The sequence below is a fragment of the Macaca fascicularis genome, chromosome 2 (assembly GCF_037993035.2).
Source record: "Macaca fascicularis isolate 582-1 chromosome 2, T2T-MFA8v1.1".
NCBI classification, from domain to species: domain Eukaryota; kingdom Metazoa; phylum Chordata; class Mammalia; order Primates; family Cercopithecidae; genus Macaca; species Macaca fascicularis.
In genome coordinates, this window is record NC_088376.1 from 101,454,259 (window position 1) to 101,480,558 (window position 26,300).

Genomic DNA, 26,300 nt, shown 5'->3' on the forward strand with positions numbered 1-26,300 from the left:
GCCAGTGAGGCCTCTTAGGGAGGAGGGACAGAGATAAGGCCGAGAGAGATGGGCTTCTTACCAATACGAATTTCCTGGCCTTACATTGGCAGGTGAATTTCCGCCACCAGATTCCCCTCATATTTTCTTCATTTGTTTTTTAGGGGAGCAAATAAATATTATAAAATCAGGAGAAATCATCTAGTTTTCTCTAAACATGAGGTAGAAAATTTGTCTTTGTGAATCCCAAGTCCTGTGGCAAGTAGCCTGTTGTTTCCTCTCTCACAGTCTCACTATTAAAGTTCGGAAGGGAATTGGCTAGTGAGCGTTAGCTGGCTTTGGAAACATTGCCCATTGCCTTTTTTTTTGTTTGTTTTAATGGTTCCTTCTTGGCTGCCTTAGACTTAAAGCACATTAGAGGTGGGGCTCTGTGGGAGGAAAATAGTCATATGGTGACTAAAGATAAGGCATGTAGGGCTAGAGCCAAAAGAAGACACAGAAGCAAAGGTTTCAAGCTATATTACACTCGCTTTCTAAGAATACATGATTATGAAATCTTTCAAGCCATCACAATAGGAGAGCCAATGGTCTACTGGCCCTTCATTCAGATCGCTCAGATGGAGCAATTGCCAAGATTTTGTCATACTTGCTTCTCTCCCCAAACTCTGTCCCCTGCCCCTACCACTCCTTTTTCGTTTTTTTTTTCTTTTTTCTTTTTTGAGACGGAGTCTCGCTGTGTTGCGCAGGCTGCTGGAGTGCGGTGGCGCGATCTTGGCTCACTGCAAGCTCCATCTCCTGGGTTCACGCCATTCTCTTCCTCAGCCTCCCGAGTAGCTGGGACTACAGGCGCCCGCCATCATGCCTGGCTAATTTTTTGTATTTTCAGTAGAGATGGGGTTTCACCGTGTTAACCAGGATGGTCTTGATCTCCTGACCTCATGATCCACCTGCCTTGGCTTCCCAAAGTGCTGGGATTATAGACGTGAGCCACCACGCCTGGCCTCCTTTTTCTTTTATGAAGCTTTTAGAGACAGATCCCAGACATCACATCATTTCACCCTTGCATACTTCAGTATGCATCTCTAAAAATTATGGACTTTTTTTAGCATAAGTACTATGTCACTACCCCACCTGGAAAAGTTTAACACATTTTTTGCATATCATCCATATTCACATTTCCCAGACTGTCTCAAAAATGATTTTTTACAGTTGGTTTATTTCAATTAGAATTCAAACAAGGTCCATACAAGGCATTTAGTTTTTTATTTATTTATGTTTTAGAGACAGGGTCTTGCTCTGTCACCCAGGATGCAGTGCAGTGGTATGATCATGGTTCACTGCAACCTTGAACTTCTAGGCTCAAGCAATCCTCCCACCTCAGCCTCGCAAGTAGCTGGGACTACAGGTGCACGCCACCACACCCAGCCAATTTTTAAAAAATTTTTTTGCAGAGACAAGATGTCGCAATTTGCCCAGACTGGTGTCAAACTCCTAGCCTCAAGTGATCCTCCTGTCTCAGCCTCCCAAAGGGTTGGTATTACAGGTATGAGCCACCACACTTTGCTGGCAGTTGGTTTTAAAAATCTCTACGCTGGGCACAATGGCTCATGCCTGTAGGCCCAGCCCTTTGAAAAGCCAAGGCTGATAGATCGCTTGAGCCCAGTAGTTTGAGACCAGCCTAGGCAACATAGTCAAACTCTGTCTCTACGGAAAAATAAAAAAATCAGCCAGGCGTGGTGAGACACATCTGCAGTCCCAGCTACTCAGAAGGCTGAGGCAGGAGAATCACTTAAGCCCTGAAAGTGAAGGCTGCAGTGAGCCGTGATCAGGCTCACTCCAGCCCAGGTGACAGAGCAAGGCCCTGTCTCAAAAAAAAGAAAACCAAAAAAACCAAAAACTATTCCAGGACACCACCATTCTCCCCACTTTTGTTGTTCTACATTGTCTTTGTAGGGACTGAGGGGATGGGAGAACAAGACAAAGTTAGAGGAACCTTGATTCTGAAGCAGCGTCTAAGGCCTCTCTAGGCGTATCAAAGGGCCAGTCTTTGAGGTAACGCTTTCTCAGCCCCAGTATCCTGTAAAATGTCCCATTTTCTGAGTTTGTTTTCTGATGGTTTTAGCCCATCTCTCCGTTTCACACATGTTCTGTAAACTGGATAACCCTTGGTTCTGGTAACCCTTGGATGGCTTCATTACATTTAGGTCTATCCAATTTCTGAGGCAAAGGAAAGACCAGAGCTATAGATTCTAAGCGATGGAAAGTCTAAAAAGGCATATAAGGGTTTCTCACTTAGCAAATGTGAGTGCAAATGAAACGTTCCATTCACTTCGTTCAGTTGCTTCCTCCCAAGAGAAATGAGGAGAGGCTGAAATTTCTTTAACCAGCAGTTAGAAAGCATACATAATTTTGAGGCAAACTGAGGTTAGAGTGAGTCAGTTCTGAGGGCCCAATCAAGACAGGGAACCCAGCAGTGACTCTGGGAGGTTGCAAAACTGAAACCTGCTCACCAAGGTTAGGCCTTATGCCTCTTCCATATACTTCTGGCTGAGCAGTGTGCATTTATAACTGGTTGGTTTTTTTGTTTTTTTTGAGACAGGGTCTCACTCTATTCCACAGGCTGGAGTATAGTGGCACAATGTCAGCCCACTGAAGCCTCTACCTCCCAGGCTCAAGCAGTCCTCCCACCTCAGCCTCCCAAGTAGCTGGGACTACAGGCATGCATTACCACACCCAGCTAATATTTTTGTATTTTTAGTAGAGACAGGGTTTTACCATGTTGCCCAGGCTAGTCTCGAATGCCTGGGCTCAAGGGATCTGCCCACCTCAGCCTCCCAAAGTGCTGGGATTACAGGTGTGTGCCACCACGCCGGGCCTTCTAACTTATTGTTGATATTAAATGTAACAACCACGCTGGGCGTGGTGGCTCACGCCTGTAATCCCAACACTCTGGGAGGCCGAGGCAGGTGGATCACCTGAGGTCAGCAGTTCGAGACCAGCTTGACCAACATGGTGAAAACCCATCTCTACTAAAAATACAAAAATTAGCCAGGCATGGTGGCACGCACCTGTAATTCCAGCTACTTGGGAGGTTGAGGCAGGAGAATCACTTGAACCTGGGAGGTGGAGGTTGCAGTGAGCTGAGATGGCGCCATTGCACTCCAGAGGGAGACTGTCTTCAAAAAATAAATAAATAAATTTAACAACCAGCAGGGCACGCTGGCTCACACCTATAATCCCAGCACTTGGGGAGGCCAAGGCGGGTGAGATACTTGAGGTCAGGAGTTCAAGAACAGCCTGGCCAACATGGCAAAGCCCTGTCTTTACTAAAATTACAGAAACTTAGCCAGATATAGTGGTGTGCACCTGTAGTCCCAGGTATTTGGGTAGCTGAGGCACAAGAATTGCTTGAATCTGGAAGGCAGAGGCTGCAGTGAATCACAATTGCACCACTGCACTCCAGCCTGGGAGATAGCAACTCTGTCTCAAAAAAAAAAAAAAAAAAAAAAAAAAAAATTTTTAACAATCCACTGTGTCTTAAATTTCAGCTTTTGTCACCACTTCCTCCAAAAAAAGCTGCCTCAATGCAACAGCCTCTAGATAGAACTAGCTTCTAAGTTCTCCTTCTCTGCTCCCGGGAGCCATTAGCTTAGGTAGTCAAGAAATACCCTAGGCCGGGTGCAGTGGCTCATGCCTGTAATCCTAGCACTTTGGGAGGCCAAGGCGGGCTGATCACTTGAGGCTAGGAGTTCAAGACCAGCCTGGCCAACAAAGCGAAACTCTGTCTCTACCACAAATACAAAAATTGGCCAGATGTGGTAGTGCGGGCCTGTAGTCCCAGCTACTCAGGAGGCTGAAGCTGGAGAATTGCTTGAGCCTGGGAGACAGAGGTTGCAGTAAGCCGAGATCACACCACCGCACTCCAGCCTGGGTGACAGAATGAGACTCTGTCTCAAAAAAAAATAAATACAATAAAGAAGAAATACTCTAGAGTCTAGGATCGTGGTTTTTAAACTCAATATGGCTGCACACTGGAATCATCTGGAAAATGTTGGGGCTCAGAAAATGATACCCCTGACTGAATAGGGCACTTTGGCATGCTGAGTGCTTTGAATTAAAGAAAACAAAGGCTTCTGAAATAGCGTCAGAACCAAGGTTTCTTTCTGACCTTCCCCTAACCCCATCTCTCAATCCCCTCTTTTCCCAAAGCACAGGGAGGGGCTTTGTCTGAAGTTCCCTTATCTGAATAAGGTAAGTTCCTCCAGAATAAATACAATAGTCTTAAAACTTCCTCCCTAGGAATCTCATCAGGTAACCAGGAAATATTAACCACTGGGAAGAGAAAAGACTAAAAGTCATCACCATGCCCACACAGACTCTTCATCTATTTTTCTGAGGGCAGCTCTGAGAGATTTTCCAGGAAACATTATCTGCCTAATAAGGCAATCTTTGGTCACAGTGAAGTTCCTCCCCTTACCCCACCGTAATTTGCTGCTGTTTCCCCCAGAGCTCAGAGGAACTCTGTCTCAGGCAAATTTTCTGTTCTTTGAACTCATTCCTATCCTTCCCAAAATCACTTACTAGCCCTCTAAATTGTTTACCTTCCCATCTTCCTTCCCTGTGAAGTAGATGCTATTTAAGCTTCAGCCATCTGGCCCTTGAGTCTTATATTTTGTATGGCTCCTGTGCATAAGCACATTAATAAATGTGTATATTTGGCCTGGCACGGTGGTTCATGCCTGTAATCCCAGCACTTTGGGAGGCTGAGATGGGCAGATAACCTGAGGTCTGGAGTTCAAGACCAGCCTGACCAACATGGAGAAACCCCATCTCTACTAAAAATACGAAATTAGCCGGGTATGGTGGCACATGCCTATAATCCCAGCTACTCGGGAGGCTGAGGCAGGAGAATCACTTGAACCCCAGAGGCAGAGGTTTTGGTGAGCCGAGATTGAGCCATTGCACTCCAGACCGGGCTACAAGAGTGAAACTCCGTCTCAAAAAAAAAAAAAAAAAAAAAGTGTATGTTTCTTCTCCTGTTAATTTGCCTATTGTCAGTTCATTTTAGCAGTGAATGTTCAGAGGGTGGTGGGGAAGCCCCTACAAGAGCTTTAAAAGCTACTGATGCTTGGGTCTCACTCAGAAATTCTGGTATGTTCAGCCTAGATACAAGACTTTAAAAGCTCCCTAGGTGATTCTAATGCCAAGGCATTAGAGGAACCCTGCAAAGCTGCATTCACTACTCAACAATCCCAGTCCACACTTGAAGGGTTAAGCAGGAGTACATTTGGGTGCAGGGGGAAGGGCATTGTTCTGGGACTCAGGGGCCTTGCTCTGAGGAGGGCTGTGGCCTGAGTTTGTGCCAACAAACTGAATGCATCCTCTTTCCAAAACGAAGAGTAGAAGTGGGAGGCATTTGCAGCAAGGGGCTGTGACTTCTCTGAATTTGTCCCTCAAGCCCCAGGTGCTTCAGCCTTGGTGGGTGATGAAGCAGAGCAGCCTGGGGGTGACCTGTGCTAGGGTCCAAGGGTTTCCAAGCTCCTCAGAAAATCATACTGGCCTCAGTGGAGCTGCAGAGCCACTTGCAGGAGAACCTGGATGTGCTGTCCTATGGAAGAGTGGCCATAAGGGTCTACGAGTTCATTTTGGGGCGGGCTCAGAAATCAGATTGACTCAGCACGCCACAGACAGGAATCTCCATTTTTTTTTTTTGAGACGGAGTCATGCTCTGTCGCCCTGGCTGGAGTGCAGTGGCGCAACCTCGGGCTCATTGCAAGCTCTGCCTCCCGGGTTCACGGCATTCTCCTGCCTCAGCCTCCCGAGTAGCTGGGACTACAGGCGCCTGCCACCACGCCCGGATAAGTTTTGTATTTTCAGTTGAGACGGGGTTTCACCGTGTTAGCCAGGATGGTCTCAATCTCCTGACCTCATGATCCGCCCGCCTCGGCCTCCCCAAGTGCTGGGATTACAGGTTTGAGCCACCGTGCCCGGCGATTTTTTTTTTTTTTTTTGACGGAGTCTTGGTCTGTCGCCCAGGCTGGAGTGCGAATGACGCAATCTCTGCTTACCGCAACCTCCGCCTTCTGGGTTCAAGTAATTCTCCGCCTCAGCCTCCCCGGTAGCTGGGATTACAGGCATGCACCACCATGCCCGGCTAATTTTTGAATTTTTAGTAGATACCGGGTTTCACCATGTTGGCCAGGCTGGTCTCCTGAACTCCTGGCCTCAAGAGATCAGCCTCCCAAAGTGCTGGGATTACAGCCACCGCGCCCCTTCAATTAACTACTATTTTTTGTTTGTTTTTTGGAGACAGGATTTCACTCTGTTGCTCAGGCTGGAGTGCAGCGCTGCAATCATATTCACTGCAGCCTTGATCTCTGGGCTCAAGCTATCCTCCCGCCTCATCCTCCTGAGTAGCTGGGACTACAGGAACGCACCACCATGCTTGGTTAATTTTTGTACTTTTTGTGGAGACGGGGTCTCCCCATGTTTCCCAGGCTAGTCTTGAACTTCAGAGCTCAGGCAATCCACTTTGGCCTCTCAAAGTGCTGGGATTATAGGCACAAGCCACCGCGCCCAGCAAACTTATCTCCTACTGACAGATATTGCAAAAACTTTTCTTCGACCAACAACAACGACAAAAAAGATAGGTAGATGACAGATATAATCCATACCATCTGTTCAATCTTGTCCTTTTTAACTTTTTCAGGGAAACTTCCCCTAAGTGAACATTTAAATCTGAATTACTTTCTGTTAAACTGTTCTCCAGGAAAATCAAATAAATCTTCAAGCTTTTGTTTACCTAACAGTTTGTTGTGTCGAACAAACCTTTCTACGTTTCAGGTAAGGAAACTGCAGCTTAGGCGAGAAAGCCGCTCAAATTCGCAGGTACAAGGAGCTGGGTAAGAACGCCCCGCCTGGCTGGCTAGCTTCAGTTCCGCGCTCTGGACAGGAATTATGCACAGGGCGCCGCTGTGGCACTGGAACCCCCAAAGTCACAAGCTCCCCAGATCCTACCAGGCCGCGGCTACCCGCTACAGCCCAGAAGTCCTCGCCTGCGCCGCAAGCCCGCCTTCCTGAAGAAGGAGCCCAGTCCCGGCAGCGCTCTTCTCCGGCTCCGCCCTTCTTCCGCTCGACTTTCTTTGCCATTGGCTGACAAAGGAGTATATAAGAACGTCATTTCCTATTGCTTCTCCTTTCCGCGCTACCTACAGAAGGGTCCATACGGCGTTGTTCTGGGTGAGTTACTTGTGGTGTCCGTGGCGCCTCCCAAGGCTAGAAAAATGAGCTTTTCCTGCTCAAGTGAAGGGTGCGAAGACTAGTTATGAAAGCCGGTCAGACCGGGTCTGTCTCCCGCCGGGCGCGCCCCACTTTAGGCCTGCGGCCTGCACGTGGCCAGGCTCCGGCTGGCGGGTTCCCCCAGTGCCCCGGGAGCGGGTGGAGGTCGCCCTCCAGCGGAGGCTCGGAGCTGGGGTTCGGGCCAGGCCGCCGGTGGGCGGGAGTTCAGAAGGCGGACTAACATTCGGTGTTGCTATCCCTTCGGACCCCCCCACGGCGGCGAGTCGAGGCCCAGGCCCTGATTTACACCGGCGACTTGGACTGGTTGGGTTTTCCCCTTCGCGCCGTGTGGGTCAGGAGTTAAGGTTCTTGGGTTTTGAGACAAGTGGTGACGGCACAGCGAAGTAATTCCAAAGCACCCGCCTACAATCTGCTTGAAAATATCTGAAACCAATTCATACGTTTTTTCCCTTTAGTTTCCATATTCCAAATATGGCTCCTCTTGTATATCTAGTTAACTTGGCGTATCCGGAACTTTTCCTTAATTCCTATCTTGAGAAGTGTTGAATTTCCATTTGCTAATTTCGTTTAGTTTTATTATTCACTTGTTATGCCGTCCACATCATTTCCTCAGTAAGATGTGCGCTATTCCGTAATACACGACATGTATTGGTTAACTTTGCCCCTTCATTGCACTGTAAGCTCAATGCCTGACACTGTAGGAGATGGAGTCTTGGGTAGCTTTTAAGGGTGTACCCCACTTAATTTACTGGAATGAAAAGAAATAGATTGCTCTCCTTTCAGATTCCCGTCGTAACTTAAAGGGAAACTTTCACAATGTCCGGAGCCCTTGATGTCCTGCAAATGAAGGAGGAGGATGTCCTTAAGTTCCTTGCAGCAGGAACCCACTTAGGTGGCACCAATCTTGACTTCCAGATGGAACAGTACATCTATAAAAGGAAAAGTGATGGTTAGTCATTGCTTTAATTTTTTGTTACTCCAGCTGTAAGTACAGATTTTGAGCTTGCTTATTCTCGTGGTTAGTTCTGGGTAATTTCTTTGTATCATCTCTTCCTCAAATGAAACCAGACTCCTAGGTTGAAAACATACTTTAAATAAATGTTCTGATTGTTATTGGGAGAAAAGATTCCTGCTCCAGGGGAAGAATACATCAGTTGCCCGCGTTATGGGACTTGGGTTGGGTTGTGAACTTGAGCAAGTTCATGAGCTGAGTTTCTAATAGCTCCCATAGTGCCTTCAACTTCATAGTTACTTACACAGGCTGTTGAACTGAATTTTGAGTGGAAAGTGGGGCAGGAGGTGGGGATAAACAATATAGCTTGGAAGAACCAGAGGAGGGAAGGCATTAAGTTGGCTAAGGCACTTATTTTAGAGATAAAGCTACCAAGGACTTCGGAGTGACATGCTGTGAAGGAGATTTAGGATGAATCTTGCATCAGTGAAGATGATAAAAGGGAAAGAGTGGCAGAAAGTCAGGAAGTGGATTCTTAAGAACCACTGATGGACAGGAAGTACAGGGAAGGAGAAAGGAGAGATGGATTTAGCCAACTGAATCTCGGCTGCACACTATTAAAGCTCAGGGTGGAGGCCAGTCTTGGCTCATGAACTTCTGAGTGTCGGAAGTGTGCTACATTAATGGCAGGATTTTCGCTAACACCAGTAGAGCTTGCCTCTATGACTGGAGTTTGGTAGTACTCGCTGCCACATACACTGAACTTGCAAAGAATGATTGCACAGCCAGGTCAAGTGTTACAAATCCTTTTGCCTTCGCTTAGGCATCTACATCATAAATCTGAAGAGGACCTGGGAGAAGCTTCTGCTGGCGGCTCGTGCCATTGTTGCCATTGAAAACCCTGCTGATGTCAGTGTTATATCCTCCAGGAATACTGGCCAGGTTTGTGGGACAGTGATTAGATTTTATATTATAGAAATGAAGCTTACAGACATTGTGAGAAATACAGAAAGGTATAAGAAAATAGAAATAACTCAAATTCCACTGTTCAGAGATCTTAAGTTGGACTGAGCCATAGAAGTCGCCGTTATGGCCTTTCCTCTTTTTTTTGTTTTTTTGTTTTTTGTTTTTAAGGCAGTCTCTTGCTCTGTTGCCCCTTGCCCAGCCTGGAGTGCAGTGGTGTGATCTCGGCTCATTGCAACCTTTGCCTCCTGAGTTAAAGGGATTCTCCTGCCTCAGCCTCCCGAGTAGCTGGGATTACAGGCATGTGCCACCATGCGCAACTGGTGTTTGTATTTTTAGTAGAGACGTGGTTTCACCATTTGGCCAGGCTGGTCTTGAACTCCTGACCTCAAGTGATCCTCCCACCTCAGCCTCCCAAAGTGTTGGGATTACAGGCGTGAGCCACTGTGCCTAGCCTGTAAGACCTTTTCAACATACATGCTGGGCATCTGGCAGTATGTTGAACTTTATAATTTCATTCTGTGTAGACTTCTATCACTAAATATCTAGAAATTATCCTATTAAAGTGGCTTACCACTTTTTCCCGTAGTCAGAGTTTTTACCTTAAGACGACGAAATACTGGGACAGAAATTTGGTATCAACTGCAGCATTTTTCAGTAAGATTTTATTAGATTAGGACAGTAGTCTTTGTCTTATCCAAGTTTCATAAGCAAAAAATTTTTAGGAATCTTAGCCAGTCATGGTGGCATTCACCTATAGTTCCCGTTAATTGGGAGTCTGAGGCGGGAGATCCCTCAAGTCCAGGAGTTGGGGGCTGCGTGCAGTAAGTTATGATTTTGTCACTGCACTCCAAGCCTGGGGCACAGAGTGAGATCCTGTCTCTTAAAAAAAAAAAAAAAAAAAGCTAGTCGTGGGTGGCTCATGCTTTTGTAATATGGGTGCTTTGTGAGGCCGAGACTGGTGGCTTGCTTGAGCCCAGAAGTTCGAGACCAGGGTGAGCAATGTGGCAAGACTGTGTCTCTACCAAAAATAAAAACCAGCTGGGTGTGGTGTTGCATGCCTGTAGTCTCAGCTGAGGCTGAGGTGGGAAGATTGCTTGAACCCAGGAGGTTGAGGCAACAGGGAGCCAAGACTGTCTACTGCATTCCAACCTGAGTGACAAGAGTGAGGCCGTCTTTGCCAACTTGAATGAAAAATACCTTAATTTGTATTTTTAAGAAATGACTAGTTAGTACAACTTGAATCTTTTTTTTTTTTTTGCCACAGCTCTATTTTAACATTTTTTCTGTTGAGAAAACTAGTAGATTTCTTGAATTCTAAGAATTCTAACAGGATTTTATTCAACTCAACTATTTTGACAGATTTGAAAATCATGTAGTGAAGACTTTATTTCAATGTTGACAGGACAGGTTCCGACGCGTGTTTTTGCAGAGGGTTATTCCTGAAACTGACTTGTTACTGGGACTGCATAGTTTGGTACACAGTAGAAAAAAGGCATTTTTAGTTATTGCTGTAGAATGAACTGAGTGACAGTTCTTGCTTGCTTGAGAAAAATATACTGAGCATCTAGATTGGGCCAGGTAGTGTTGCTGGGTGCTTGGGATATAGTAGAAAAACAAGCCTCTTTTTGAATGTATGCGGGAAATCTCCCGGAGAAGTAAGAGAGGTTAAGGAAAGCTGGGTATGTGCCTGCTTTATATGGAGTAGTAGTGATTAAGTTGGCCAGTGCCCAGAAGTACTTCTTGCTGGTGCCAAGATTGTTCTGTGTTAGATGTGTTCTCACAACCATGTGAGGAACTTGGAGGCATGTGAATGTCCTCAGTTTACTCAAAAAATCACCTACTTGGTTCTTAGAGCCTGGCAAGTGTGGTTCTGGAGCCTCCAGACGTAAAGAAGCCAGTGAACCAGACACCTGAGAGAAGTGGGGGTGGGAAGTGCATTCCAAGCAGAGGGCCTAGAAGTGAGGGCATTGTAAGTCAGTTAACCTAGAGAACTTAGAGGAATTAATGCTTTTTGCTTTCATTTTTGAGGAAGAGGTATTTGAGGGTTTCGGCCAGATAGGCTTTTTCATATGATTACAGAACTGGTGTCAGCATATGGGGAGTTGCTATGAAATATCTCTGGAGTACCATTAACTTTTAAATTCTTCAAAGAGGGCCGTGCTGAAGTTTGCTGCTGCCACTGGAGCCACTCCAATTGCTGGCCGCTTCACTCCTGGAACCTTCACTAACCAGATCCAGGCAGCCTTCCGGGAGCCACGGCTTCTTGTGGTTACTGACCCCAGGGCTGACCACCAGCCTCTCACGGAGGCATCTTATGTTAACCTACCTACCATTGCTCTGTGTAACACAGATTCTCCTCTGCGCTATGTGGACATTGCCATCCCATGCAACAACAAGGTAATGATTTTATGATCTAGAATTGACGAATGCATGCTCTAGAAAAAACATTCCTGTGCACATTGTTAGAGCTTGGAGTTGAGGCTACTGACTGGCCGATGAACTCGCAAGTGTAGGTAGTGTGCTACATGAGGGGCAAGTTTTTCGCTAACACCACAAGGGTCTTTGGCCCAATGAGTGGAGTTTGATAGTAATTCTTGCTACAAGTATAACATTACTGCATGACAGCTTTGTGGAGAGATGAAAACATTTGGAAAATAGTGTGTTTTCTTCTGCCTTTGTCCATGTTTCTTGCTCAGGCCTCAGGCATTTGGCCTTTCTGGTTTTACACCAACTTGATGGGTTCTACTATAAGATTCTAAAAAGGTGGGTTGTGTGTGGTTCAAATTGGTTGATTTGTAACCCTAGTTGTGCATAAGAATTGCCCAGAGATTTTTTTTTTTTTAAATGCTAGTGTCCAGGCATTTCTCCCAGAGATCTCATATAGTAGTGTGTGGTGAAGTCTTGAAAACTGTGTGTGTGGGGTTTTTTTTGGTTTTTTTGTTTGTTTGTTTCAATCCCTATGATTCCAATGTGCAGACAAGGTTGGTTGAAAATCCCTGATTATAATGTTCCCTGTTACAATTGCTTTTAAACTAAGAGATGTCTGTACTTTTGGTACCTAGATGATGTAGGAGCCAGGAAGATGCTTGCTGTTTGGGTTTGACCAAGTGTCACTTTTTAATAATTGCCGCTTTTGGCAGGGAGCTCACTCAGTGGGTTTGATGTGGTGGATGCTGGCTCGGGAAGTTCTGCGCATGCGTGGCACCATTTCCCGTGAACACCCGTGGGAGGTCATGCCTGATCTCTACTTCTACAGAGATCCTGAAGAGGTAAGCTCCAAAGGCTTGTGGTTACATAAGCAATATGGACAACTTGGACTGTGCTTCTAGGAAGCAAAATTTGTCAGTCACTGTAAGTCTTTCCCCCCCTTTTTTTTTAAAATAACCAGATTGAAAAAGAAGAGCAGGCTGCTGCTGAAAAGGCAGTGACCAAGGAGGAATTTCAGGGTGAATGGACTGCTCCAGCTCCTGAGTTCACTGCTACTCAGCCTGAGGTTGCAGACTGGTCTGAAGGTGTGCAGGTGCCCTCTGTGCCTATTCAGCAGTTCCCTACTGGTATGTATCAGGATAGAAGAGCATCAAGCTGATATTTTGCAACTTCTCAGTTTTATTCTAATGATCTCTGTGGCTTTTATAGTAGCTTTAAGAGGTTTTCATCCTAGTGTGCTACAGCATCTGATAGTCTGCTGTAGGGAGTGGGGTAAGGAAAAATACTACTTTGAGGACAGAGCTGATGGCTTTTTTTGGTATTTTCTTAACAGAAGACTGGAGTGCTCAGCCTGCCACGGAAGACTGGTCTGCAGCTCCCACTGCTCAGGCCACTGAATGGGTAGGAGCAACCACTGAATGGTCTTAAGCTGTTCTTGCACGGGCTCTTAAGCAACATGGAAAAATGGTTGATAGAAAATAAACATCAGTTTCTAAAAGTTGTGTTTATTTAGTTTGGTTTTTTACTCCAGATCAGAATACCTGAGATTGCATACCAAGGTATAATAATAAATACATGTCTCGAAATGAATTGTACTTCTAAAGCCCACTGTAGATAATGTACGTTGCTTTTCACTTGAGCTTGCTTTCTGTGTAGAGAACATCTGTTCCCTGAAAATAGATATAAGTGGTTGCACATACTTAGGTGGTAACCTCAGGAATATTTTTCTGAGGCCCTGATAATCTTGACTTTAATTACCATTTGTGTAGGTAAGTTCTATAGAGCTTAGGTTTTTATTTTTGAGAATGTTCCTGTCACTTAGGTTAACTATTCCTGGAAGCCCTGGACAGGCGATGGCCCTTCCCCACATCGAGAGACATTAATTGCCCCTCTTGTGAGCTTGCCTACAGGTTCTGGGAGAGGAGAGGGTTGTATGTATGTATAAAAAAAATAAATGCTCTCCGTATTTGTCTTTGCTGGGGGTGGGGCGGGGGAGAGAGTCTTTACCTGTTGTCCAGGCTGGAGTACAGTGGTGTAATCTCAGTTCACTGCAACCTCTGCCTCCTGGGTTCAGGCAATTCTTGTGCCTCAGCCTCCCGCATAGCTGGCATTTCAGGTGTGCACCGCCACACCTGGCTAATTTTTCCATTTGTAGTAGAGAGGGTTTTGCCAGGCTGGTCTCGAACTCCTGGCCTTATGTGACCCGCCCCAAAATGCTGGGATTACAGGCCTGAGCCGCTGTGCCTGGCCACATTTGTTTTTTATATGTTAATGCTGCTGAGTTCATCCTAAACTGATTTAATGATTCTCATTGCCTATTGAAAAATACTCTTGGCTGTCATGTTGGCTCACCCATAATCCCAGCACTTTGGGAAGCAGAGGTAAAACAATTGCTTGAGCTCAGGAGTGCAGCACCAGCCTGGGCATCATGGTAAAACTCCATCTCTTCGAAAGATACAGAAAATTGGCAGGGCATGATGGCATACTCTTACAGTACCTCAGCTACACAGGAGGCTGAGGTGGGAGAATCCACCTGAGCCCAGGAGTTGGAGGCTGCAGTGAGCTGTGATTGAGCCCCTGTGTACTCCAGCCTGGGTGAGGAAGTGAGGCCCTGTCTCAAAAAGATTAATAGAGACATTTCCATAAATTGAATTGCAGATTTTTAGATGCCTGAACTGATTTACACGGATTCATAGGTTCTTTTTGAAAATTTACAAAATAGATGTACATGTGACCACATTCCCAGGGCTCCTTCCAGTGGTGCTGAGGCAGTGGGGACACTGCAGTCTCAAGCATTTTCTTCATAGTAAGCCTGCTTATGGCTGTAAACAAGGTTGGGAAAATCTGCCCCATAATGTCTCCAAGTGGAATGGTGTTCAGTGAGATTTATGATTCCTGGAGTTGCAAGTGGTTAGCAACACTGGCAGAGATTGCTGGCATCAGGATAGTGGGAAGCAGGGACAGTTAAACAGAAGGCTACTGGTCAACGGGAGCTGGAGAAGCATTGGGAGGTGGTGTGATCCTGGAGTAAGGTATACTAAGCTCATTTGTCAGCAGGTTCTGGGTGGAGTCCAGTGAACAGAGAACCTTGGCATTTCCTGACACTTGAAGACGTGGAAAACATCTGTTACATCAGACATGTCACTATCCAGCAACCTCCAGGAAGACCCCATCCTAGTGGGGTCCCACACAAACCCAGCCTCTCCATAGACTTGTGTCCCAGTGCCGAGCACCTCCGATCGGGAGACCGTGGTAGCATTCTCATAGCAGTTCCAGAAATTTTTTTTTTCTAGATTCTAAGGCTAGGAAGGAGGTAGTCTTCCTTGGCAGGGTTCATTCATGTTCAGCTAAGTGGAAGCCAGAAAATACTAGAGGGGATCTCAGACCCACTCAGCTGGGGTACCTGAAAATAGGATCCTCTCCCCTGGCCCTGCCGCACATCACCAACTGCTAGTGGATCCTGGCTCAAGTGTGGGATCACCATGCTCTCATGGGACCGAGCAGCTGCCCATGGCCAGAGTCTGCCCCCAAGCTCTCACCATCTGGAATAGCCATCTTAAACTAGCCAGTTCAAACTGAGTTTTCTCTTGCCTGGTGGTGCCTGCCCGATGTAGGGCAGCTCATAAGCGCTGCTGAATCAAGGTGACAATCTGTGCCCCCTGGGTGTTCAGCAGCCTGCTACTGGCAACTTCCCCAGTGGTGTTTGCAGAATTGAGTCTTCCTGACTGCTGTGGGCCCATGACTAGCATGAGGCTATTTTTAAGGTGAGGGAGAAGCCTTTCCCTCCTTCACTCCTAGGCACTGCTTTTGCTTTGGCCCCGTGAGCCACCTCCCTTCTTTCCCTGGCACTTCTCTGTTTCCTTCTACACAGGAATTGGTTTTCCCTCATTAAGTTATTCAATTCCCTTGTTCAGCCTGATCTTAGAAATGCAGCTTGCTCTAAATATTACATGCCTTAAGGTTTTACTTGTTCACAACTTCAAGCTCTTCATATACTTTTGGGCAGTTTGTCTTCTATGCTTAATAGAAACTGAATCTCACATAGAACTCTAGTTTCTCCTCTTCCTCTACTTTCTCCTCTCTTCTCTACTTTCCTAAGTAGCGTAGGGACTCCTTTTGTAGGACTGCAATAAACACATTTTTTCTTGTACATTCCTAATATAAGGGCAAATCTGAGCATCCTCATTGGAATCAGCCTATCACAAAAGCTGGCACTTGGTAAATACTAGTAAGTACTGAGTGAATAGAAAAAGTTAATAAGGCCGGGCGCGGTGGCTCAAGCCTGTAATCCCAGCACTTTGGGAGGCCGAGACAGGCGGATCACGAGGTCAGGAGATCGAGACCATCCTGGCTAACACAATGAAACCCCGTCTCCACTAAAAATACAAAAAAATTAGCCAGGCGTGGTGGCGGGCGCCTGTAGTCCCAGCTACTCGGGAGGCTGAGGCAGGAGAATGGCGGGAACCCGGGAGGCGGAGCTTGCAGTGAGCCGAGATCGCGCCACTGCACTCCAGCCTGGGCGACAGAGCGAGACTCCGCCTCAAAAAAAAAAAAAAAAAGTTAATAAATCTGAGGGCCAGGTGGCTCACACCTGTAATCTCAGCACTTTGGGAGACTGACGCAGGCGGGTCACCTGAGGTCCGGAGTTCGAGACCAGCCTGGCCAAAATGGAGAAACGCCATCTCTACTAAAAAAAAAATTAGCCAGGTGTGGTGGCGGCTGCGGGTTCCTGTAATCCCAACTACTCGGGAAGCTGAGGCAGGAGAATCTCTTGAACCTGGGTGGCGGAGTTTGCACGGAGCCGAAATCCTGTCATTGCACCCCAGTCTGGGCAACAGAGCAAAACTCTGTCTCAAAAATAAATAAATAAAATAAAATAAATCTGAGGCTGAGTGCAGTGGCTCATGCTTGTAATCCCAGCACTTTGGGAGGCTGAGGTAAGAGGATCACTTGAGGCCTGGTGTTTAAGACCAGATTGGGCAACATAACGAGACCCCATGTCTACAAAAAAATTTAAAAATTAGCCAGGTGTGGTAGTGCACCTGTAGTCCCAGCTACTTGGGGGCCTGAGGCAGGAGGATCACTTGGGCCCAGGAGTTGGAGGCAGCAGTGAGTTGTGAGTGCCACCACACTCCAGCCTAGGCAACAGAGCAAAACTGACCAAAAAAAAAAAAAAAAAAAAAAAAAAGGTAAGAGATTTAATGAATATTCAAAAAAAGTGGGAGAGGTAAGTTTCATTTGGCAAACCTGAAGCTCCCAACAGGATTCAAGGTGCCCACTCTTGCTTGTTGTTCAGGAGCACATCAGCACAATTAACAGGTAGCCACATCACCTGCTCTCAACTTGGGTGTTTGATCAAGTTCCCTGCTTGGTCAAAGACACCAGCTTCATATAGTGTTTTGAGAATGCACTGCACTCCCTGAGGTCAGCTTGGGTGTGGTCTCCTGGTGTGTCAGTGGGTGGGACGGGTCGGGTCTGTGCCATGGCCCAACACCAAGGAGACCTTCGCATAACCAGTTGTTCTGTGAAGGGACTGGCCCACTGTCATCATTGACATGATGGGCTGCATAGTGAGGTGGATAGTGTGGGCTTTAGAATTGGACATACTTGGGTGATAACAGTCCTGCTTGGGCCACTCCTCGTGTGTGGTTCTGGGCAAGGGACTATGTCCCTAGCCCAAGTGGCCTCACCATCAAATGGGATGATTGTGGGCTGCTGTGATTCACTGAGGTCCTGCACAGCAATTAGTCTGGGTTTGGCATGTAGCGAATACTGTTGTATGCATCGCATTGTCTTTCCTTAGTACTTACTTTAAAAATAATTTTTATGTAAAATGGATCATACATGCAGATAGTTTAAGAGACATATCCATGCATTCTTGAAGAGTAAGAATCAAGTTAAAGCCTCTGCAACTGTGATGCAGGTTATGAAAGGGAAAAGTGCCAGGACCAGAGAAAGCATCTGTGTATCCCTCCCTGCTCCTCTCTGAGGTCAGAGAGCTCCTGCTCCCATGATACCCTGGTTGACTTTATTGTTTCCCCACTTATGTATGTGCTTTTAATCATGAATTATTTAATTTTCCTATTTTTGAACTTCCCATAAATGGAATCTTAGCACAGCTTCTTTCCTTCAATGTTGTCACTGCTTTTTCTTTCTTTTTTGAGACAGAGTCTCTGTCGCCCAGGCTGGAGTGCAGTGGTGCGATCATGGCTCACTGCAGCCTTTACCTACTGGGCTCAAACGATCCTCCTACCTCAGTCTTTCAAGTAGCTGGGATTACAGGTGCGTGTCACCATGCTCAGCCAATTTTTAAAATTTTGTTTTGTGGAGAGGAGGAGGGCTCACTATATTGCCCAGGCTGGTTTTGAACTCCTGAGCTCAAGTGACCTTTCTGTTTCAGTTTGGGATTATAGGCATGAGCCACTGTGGCCCACCATTTGGAACATTTTTGATAGATCCTTGTGCAAAGTTTTCCCCTGTCGGTTTTAAACTCTAATTTCACCAGATAACGTCAAATGGTTTCACAATCGCATATAAAATCCTACAAAAACATAGCCATAGCCCTTAGGACTTTCTGTTGAAAACACTGTCTTCACTGTTCAGAACTGCTGCTTCTCAAAAATCAGGTCCATCTATGCAGTCTGATCCTGACCTCTCCATTTTTCTCCCTGCTCTATGAGTGTCCCTGAGTCAATGCCACACTAGCCTATTTACTAGAACTCTATAATCTATTGTGGTATCAAGTAGGGCAATCCACCTATCTTCATCCTTTCCTCCAAGAGAGTCTTGGCTATTATTGATGTTTTGCATTGTCATATATATTTTCAAGCCAACTACAGTCAGTTAGTCCAGTTCCATTATAAAGCCTGTTGAGATTACATTGATTCTATAGAGTAATACTGACTGATTTACACTACTGAGTTTTTCAACACGTGAGCAGTCTGTATGTTCCTCCATTTTCTCATTTTTATGTCCCTCAATAAGGTTTTATAATTTTTCCTGTAGAAGTTTTGCACATTCTTTGGTAAATTTATTTGTAGGTAATTGAGACATTTTAAATTGCTCCCTTTTGGGAAACTATTATTAAGGCTCCTGTTGGAAAAGTTCAACTTCATTCATATTCTAAATAACACGATAACCAGTGGTAAATGTCACTATCTCCATGGGGTTTCTGACCCAGCCTGAGCAATCCAGAGCTTTTCTGCAAGGCAGGGATGAGACTGCTAAACTCCATCCATGAAAAACCTGCTTTAAACCTACAGGTAAAACATTCTATTTGTTTAATAGGGCAGGAAACGCTGCACTTCTGAAGATGCTAAGTTCAGCAGGCTTCTCTTAGGAATAGTGCCAGAATTAGCCAATTCTACTTTGCAAAGAATCTCAAGTAAAATAATAACTCAACATTCAGCAAATATTTATTAAGCACTTACTGTGGACCAGGCATTATTACGAGCAATGGGGATAGAGCAGTAAATGAAGACAAAGCCTGTGACCTTGTGGCAGTTATCTGGAGAGGCAGATAACAAGTGAACCATTTATTTACTATGGAAACAGAAGTGAGGATGATGGAAACATGAGGAAAGCTTTTGTCTAAAGCAAGAATCACAGGCATCAGCCGATAGAAACAGAAGACAAATGGAGAAGATCACTGGAGAGAATGACAGCAAAGAAACCCCTCCAGAGAGAAGAGGTCTCAGTCCAGCCTCACACCAAGTAGAGCCTCATCAAAACGTTCCATTCTCATGGGGAGTTGGAGGCCTGTACCAGAGGCCATGAAGTCTCTTGGAGTCCATGCTATGTGAGTGGTGCACATCTCCATTGCCCAACCCATTGAAAATTCACCTAAGTTTTCTCTCTTCTCTCCTATAGATATTTTTGGAAATGAGTTGGGGACAAGGAGAAAGCTATAACTGCACATACATCTACCCCAATTCTACCTCCTGCTGCACTCTCACTGAGAGACAATGGTCCAAGAAGCACTCTCCCCTCTCCACGACTGGCTAGCTCGGTTCACACTGGTGCAAAGAGCACTCGACATTGCCAGAAGTGTGCATCATCATGTCCCCGCTTACCACCTCTCCTCAGCGACTCAGCTCTGCATTTTCTTCCATCCAATACTCTTATCTCAACCCAAGGGGCGTCTTCCATTTATGATTTGCAAAAGAAAGGTACAGTCTTTAGCTTCAGAAAGTAGTCCCTTAGACCATCATGGTGGCATACAAGACCCTGCACAGGTCATCAAGCCTGAAGAAATGAATGGGCTAGTTTGACATTTGTTTCAAAATTCCTTATAGGGAATTTTTTTTTTGGTATTACCATATATCATTTCATATAGATATATTTCTTTTAAATAAGTTGCCTTTTTAAGACAATGTCTAGTTATTGACACTGTGCTTTTGCCATTTAGAAATAAAGAACATGATCATTGCAATTTAAAACTCAATGAGCAGACAAAATAATAAGACACTGTTGTAGAAAGGTTTGATGAATTAGAAAAAATATATGAAAAAAATTATTCATAAGGAGAACAAAGAGAAGAGGAAAGAAAATACAAAAGAGGAGATACAGAGAGAGTAAAATTAGAGAGTCAAACTGTCTAATTGGAGTTCCAGAGAGAGAGAAGAGAGAATAAAGAAGTCAGTATCAAATAGATATGACTGAGAAATTCTTATGAATCCGCAAATAGATATGATCTGAAATTCTCATGAATCTACAAATTCAGGAATTCCAATGTATACTAAGTGGAACGATTTTTAAAAACCCATTCTTATTTACATTGTTAAAGAATCCTGAAAATGCCAAAACCAAAAGTGTTATTGAAAGAAGCCAAGGAGAAAAAGAACACCTAACTGTTCCCCATCAACAGTGACAGCTAGGGGACAGTAGAATGAGAAAAATGAATGGCTAACTGGCTCTGTCATTCAAGAATTAGGACAAAATAATGACTTTTCCAAAAAACAAAAGTTAGTAAGGTAAAAAGAAAGTGAAGGCAAAAGAAAGCTGTGGCCAGAATGAACACCAATGTTTATGAGGATTTCTCAGTCTTATCTATTGAACACCAATGTTCATCCTCCCTTCTTCCATACTAAGAGAGCCTGTAATTTTTCACTGGGCACAGGCTGAAAAGCTGGTGCCTCACATTACATGGTGGTAAAATATTGGTCAGGTTTTGGAGATTGCGTTGCTTTGGAGGGTAGACCAAAATTTGATCAAATCTGTGGCATTCGGAAAATGGTAGGAGAGATCCAGACTGACGGTCTGTGTGACTCTTGGCTGCTTTAAGCACAGTCCTATGAGAGACAAGAACTCTGGCTAGATCTGGCCAGCCTACAAGCAGAAGTGAAAGGACCTAGAATTGTGCTGATGCAGGGATTTTCTGTGTTGGTCTGCCATATACAGAACCAAACACTGTTTACCCACCTCAAGCAGTGTATCTGAAGGGGCAGACTCCAAAGGAGATAACACGCTTGCCCTTTGGAAAGGTAGCATGCATTAAGGTGAGATTAAGGTAGGGTTAAAGGAGTTGTTTTCCATTCCAAACCTAGCATAAACAAGAAAAAAGTCCCAGCCTGGCCAACATGACAAAACTCCATCTCTACATAAACATACCAAAATTACCTGAGTGTGGTGGCAGGCACCTGTAATCCCATCTACTCGGGAGACTAAGGCAGGAGAATCACTTGAACCTGGGAGACTGAGGTTGCAATGAGCTGACATCGCACCACTGCACTCCAGCCTGGGCAACAGAGCAAGACATCATCTCAAAAAAAAAAAAAAGAAAAAAGTCTGGCAAAATCAGATTATGGTAACAAGGATTTGGAACAGGAACTCTTATACTAGGTGGTGGGAGTATAAATTGGTACAGTTTGACATTATTTAGTAACATAAGCATCTGCATTATTGCTCTTGAAGGTATACACTAAAGAAAATCATGCACATTTGCACTAGGATATGTGGACAAGAATTCTAATTGGCTAACTTGGAAGTGATTCCGGGTCCATCTACAGTACAGTTGATGAACTGTTGTGTATTTATACCACAAAGTGCCAAGCAGTGATAAAATTAAACATATCATGGCTACATGCAATGACATGTATGAATCTTACAAATTTGGGCAAAATAAGTGTGATAGAATATTATTCCTAATATGTGATTCCATTTGTAAAAAGTTCAAAAACAAGCAAAGGTAAGCTATATCTATATATCTATATCTATATCTATTTTTTGAGATAGAATCTTGTTCTGTTGCCCAGGCTGGAGTGCAGTGGTGCAATCTCAGCTTACTGCAACCTTCGCCTCCCAGGTTCAAGCAGTTCTTCTGCCTCAGCCTCCCGAATGACTAGAACTACAGGTGTGCACCACCATGCCTGGCTGAGTTTTGTATTTTTAGTAGAGACAGGATTTCGCCATGATGGCCAGGCTAGTCTCAAACTCCTTACATCAGGTGATTCACCTGCCTCAGCCTCCCAAAGTGTTGGGATTATAGGTGTGAGTGAGCCACTGCACCCGGCCTAGCTATATTCTTTAGAGATATATTCCTTGGTGGTGGCAAACATTAGACTGTATAAATCAGTAACAAGATTTCTAATATATGGGGTAAAAAGCAAGATAAAAGCAATCAACAAAATATTTACAAAGAGTGTAGGCTGAGTATGGTGGCTCATGCCTGTAACTCCAGCACTTTGGGAGACCAGAGCAGGAAAATCTCTTGAGCCCAGGAGTTCAAGACCAGCCTGGGCAGTGTAGCAAAACCCTGCCTCTAATAATAATAATAATAATTTTAAAATGGGTATGGAGGTTATGTGAAAGATAAAGTGTTTTGAGGTCTTTGTTAATGAGAGAGTTTAAAATGTCAACTTTAGGACCACAAATGTCTCTCATTCTACATGTTTATCTTAACATGACATTGTCACTATCCCATGGGGGGAATATATGTTCCCTCCCTTTCAGCCTTGGTAGAAGTTTCTCAAGTAATAAGATGCAATGGAAGTGATGCTATGTGTTTTTCAAAGATATGCCATAAACATGCCATTCCCTTTTGTCTGGGTCCCTTGGGACATTTGCTCTTGAAACTCAGCCATCTTCCAGTGAGGAAGCCCGAGCAGCTGGGGAGAGGCCCATATGGAGAAGAACCAAAGTCCCCAGTCCCCAGCCCCAGACCAGCTGAACTCCCAGCCAACACCCAGCACTAACTTGCCAGCCAAGAGGATAACCCGTATTGAAAGTGGATTGTTCACCCCAGCTGGAGCCATCTCAGCTGTTGCCATCTGGAACAGATGCAGGTCATTCCTGTCAAACTCTGTGCTTATTTGTGAGCAAAAGAAATAATTGTTTTTGTTTCAATCAACTTAGCTTTCGGGGAGTTTGTTACTGAGCAATAGATAACAGATACGATGGAAAAATTCTAGAGGCATTTTCACTAAAGTCAGAAACAAGACATGGATACCCACTATCACCACTCCTCTATATCATAGCACTGAACTTATCAGGTAATGTAATTAGGCAAAAGTAACTAATTATATGCACAATATATAGCCAACTAGCTTTCTCCTTAGAATTTACAATAAGCATTTCTCTAAATTCTCTTAGAATTTACAATAAGCATTTCTCTAAATTCTCTTGGAATTTACAATAAGCATTTCTGTAAATTCTCTTAGAATTTACAATAAGCTTTTATAACAATTGTGTACATTAGCTACACAGTAAGGTATTAAGTGGCTGTAAAATAGTTTATATATCTATTTTCCTAGTTTTAATATTTTATAAAATTTCTACTGTTATAAACATGGCTGTCATGAACATCCTTGTGGCTAACTGAATCACATGGCAGGGAACATTTTATGATGTTAAAATAAAAACATTAAATTTCCCTAAATTGAATTTTTAGTAGCAATAAAAGAGACTGCAGATTTGGATTTATTGTCACTCATAATAATTATCATTCTTTGACAATCTGATCAGTGAAAAATTGCAGTACAATGTCCTTTATGTTCATTTCAGTTAGGTAAAGAACAATTGCTAACCTGCTTTGATTTGTATATTCAGGAAGAAGCTTCAAGGTTTGACTTGCCAGAAAGCTTTTCTCCATAAACTGGAAAGTTATTCTAGGAGTTATTAAGGTCCCTTCTGCTAGCAATAGTCTATGCATGCAATAATCAAATAAAAAAGCTACTGCCTGACATATTTACCACAAAAACAAAAATACAGTAAACTCTTATGCCTTGTAATTTTATTATTCAACAAATATTTGCTGAAAACTGACCATGTGCCTTGCGTTAGGCCAAGAATGTGGGATTTGACAGATAACTAGAAACTTTCCCCATCCTCCAGGAACTTACTCTGTAATTTGAAGAGAAGACAAACAGAAATGCATTTGTTGTTTCATGAAGATGAATAAAGGCACAGCCAAACTGCATTAACACCATTTACCCTTTGAAGTGGAAAATGGAAACTGACTCTATAGGAATGAGGCTGCTGACTCCAAAGGTAGTTTCCAGCAAGGAGTTCCAAACATGTTTTGAGCAATGGCAGCATTCCTAGAATTCATGTATACCTTCCTGAGTTGTTCACCTAAAGGGCAACATTACTGTTCAAATACACCCTCTTTTTTTTTTTTTTTTTTTTTTTTTAGACAGTGTCTTACTCTGTCGCCCAAGCTGGAGTGCAGTGGTGTGATCTTGGCTTACTGTAACCTCTCCCTCCCGAGTTGGAGCAATTCTCCTGCCTCAGCCTCCCAAGTAGCTGGGATTACAGGTGTGTGCCACCATGCCTGGCTAATTTTTAGTAGAGATGCGGTTTCACCATGTTGGTCAGGCTGGTCTTGAACTCCTGACCTCAGGTGATCTGCCCACCTTGACCTCCCAGAGTGCTGGGATTACAGGCGTGAGCCACCACTCCTGGCCCAAGTGCAGCCTTTACTTTCTGAGTCAGTCATGAAACTTCACCCGTATTTCCTCAAACTTTGCTAACAAATTGGAACTACTTTTGTAGTGGTCAGGTAGCTTCTTTCAGACACAACCTCTCATGGACAACCACTAAAAACTCTGGGAGAAATATACAAACGATTGTTGGATGATAGTGAGGAGAAAACAAAAGAAGGTGGTTTCTAGAAGAGAGTTGAGTCCTATAAGGAGAAAATCACTAGGTGAGTTTGCTATATTTTGCAGCTTTTATCCTTTGGTCAACCTCAGTCCACCCCAAGTTGGGTAGCTAAAACCTGGATAGAATCCAGTGGTCTTCTTGCTTGAAGAACGAGAAGTACTTTGAAGCAATTTAATTAAAATCACCTATAGGCCCTCTGGCACCCATTGGTAATCATCTCAAACAAGGAAACAAATACATTTCTTGTCCATGTTCACACATGTACAGAGATGATAATGTGTACCTGATCTTGTTCAAGGATAAAGGACATCTTTCTGAAATGACTGAGCACAAGGTGTAGCATGTGGCAGGCACGTAATGAATGTTTCCTTCCTTTCTCCTCTTCCTTCTCAAGAAACAGTAGTAATACTCTCAGAATTCAGATTTCATTCTCAAATCCTCTGTTGGTCTCTTATCTGGACTTAATATTGTCTAATAAAACCTAAAAGAAGGTTGTCTGTCAGTGAAATAATGGTCTCATAAATATTACCAAGCAGAGAGCCTTCAAACACGATGAAATCTCAAGGTCCAAGTCGTTGCTAGGGAAAAAAAAAAAAAAAAAAAAAGCAAGTGTGGAGGAATTTAGCAGAACAGAATAGCTTTGGGGAATACTTAATACTCAAAGGAAAAAGGAACTTGTAACTGCTTGAAGAAATAGACAGCAAAGGCTTCTCCTTTCATGCAGACACAGGACTGGGACCGGCAGGCTTAAGACATTTAGCCTTGGGACATCCATGGATGATTTAAAAATGGGCCTATCCCTAGGCTGGGCAGGATGACTCATACCTGTAATCCCAGCACTTTGGGAGACTGAGGCACGAAGATAGCTTGAGGCCATGAGTGCAAGACCAGCTTGGGTGATATAATGAGACTTCGTCTCTACAAAAAAAAAATTTTTAACTTAGCTCAGTGTGGTGGTGTGTGCCTGTAGTCTCAGCAACTCTGGAGTTTAGGGCAGGAGGATCACTTGAGCCCAGGAGATGGAGGTTCCAGTGAGCCAAGATCGTGCCATTGCACACCAGTCTGGGTAACAGTGAGATGCTGTCTCAGTAAACTAAAAACCAAAAAGCGTGGTCCCTGGTCCTCCATGACCTGTGGCCATCACCACAACCAGGCCTTCATCATAATTCTATTTTCCTTGCTTGTTTTTATGTCTTTGTATGCAACTTGTGGGGGTTTAAGAAGCTGCCTTGTGCCACCTTAGTTGTGGCTAAATCTTAGTGGTTAAGGACACAGCCCAGTGGTGTCTGTCAAGGCCTTTGGCAGAAAAGCTCTCGCTTAAAGTGAACACGACTGACTAATCTAAGTTTTATGTAGAGAAACCCTACACAGGAGTTGGATTTTCAGGGTCAGGACATCACAGGACCTTCACAGGCTCATATAATCTTTGTTAGAAGTCATTGAGGTCAGCCCTTTGTCCTTGGTGTTCCAACCATAAGCACATAGCCTGTGGGGTCTTGGCTGTGGAGCTGCAAGGTCTTTTTAGCACTCATCCTTAACCAGTACTGGGAAGAGTCCATGTGAGGTAAAGCAGGGA

At 44.4% G+C, this 26,300-nt stretch overlaps 1 protein-coding gene and 2 non-coding genes across 4 annotated transcripts; all 3 read left to right on the top strand.

Annotated features, from left to right (window-relative positions):
• Positions 1 to 7,171: 7,171 nt before the first annotated feature.
• RPSA (ribosomal protein SA) lies at positions 7,172 to 13,121 on the top strand. Of its 2 annotated transcripts, none has more exons than XM_015445275.3 (7): positions 7,172 to 7,218; positions 8,046 to 8,227; positions 9,054 to 9,172; positions 11,348 to 11,593; positions 12,337 to 12,465; positions 12,585 to 12,750; positions 12,957 to 13,121. In XM_015445275.3, the coding sequence occupies exons 2-7, from the start codon at positions 8,095 to 8,097 to the stop codon at positions 13,049 to 13,051; spliced, it is 888 nt and encodes a 295-aa protein (XP_015300761.1). In that variant the 5' UTR covers positions 7,172 to 7,218; positions 8,046 to 8,094; the 3' UTR covers positions 13,052 to 13,121. The 2 variants fall into 2 exon arrangements, with proteins under 2 accessions (XP_015300761.1, XP_045242384.1); XM_045386449.2 differs by having other exon boundaries at positions 8,062 to 8,227.
• LOC123572048 (small nucleolar RNA SNORA62/SNORA6 family) lies at positions 8,837 to 8,987 on the top strand. Its single transcript, XR_006696388.1, has one exon. It is a non-coding gene; the product is annotated as a small nucleolar RNA SNORA62/SNORA6 family (small nucleolar RNA).
• Positions 11,648 to 11,801, top strand: LOC123572047 (small nucleolar RNA SNORA62/SNORA6 family). The gene has a single exon (XR_006696387.2). It is a non-coding gene; the product is annotated as a small nucleolar RNA SNORA62/SNORA6 family (small nucleolar RNA).
• Positions 13,122 to 26,300: the final 13,179 nt, after the last annotated feature.

Bases quoted from the DNA above. Each gene is read 5' to 3' on its own strand.
- RPSA (XM_015445275.3), top strand. From the start codon at position 8,095: ATGTCCGGAGCCCTTGATGTCCTGCAAATGAAGGAGGAGGATGTCCTT. The intron at 12,466-12,584 runs GTAAGCTCCAAA...TAAAATAACCAG, and splicing joins TCTACAGAGATCCTGAAGAG to ATTGAAAAAGAAGAGCAGGC. The intron at 12,751-12,956 runs GTATGTATCAGG...TTTTCTTAACAG, and splicing joins TATTCAGCAGTTCCCTACTG to AAGACTGGAGTGCTCAGCCT.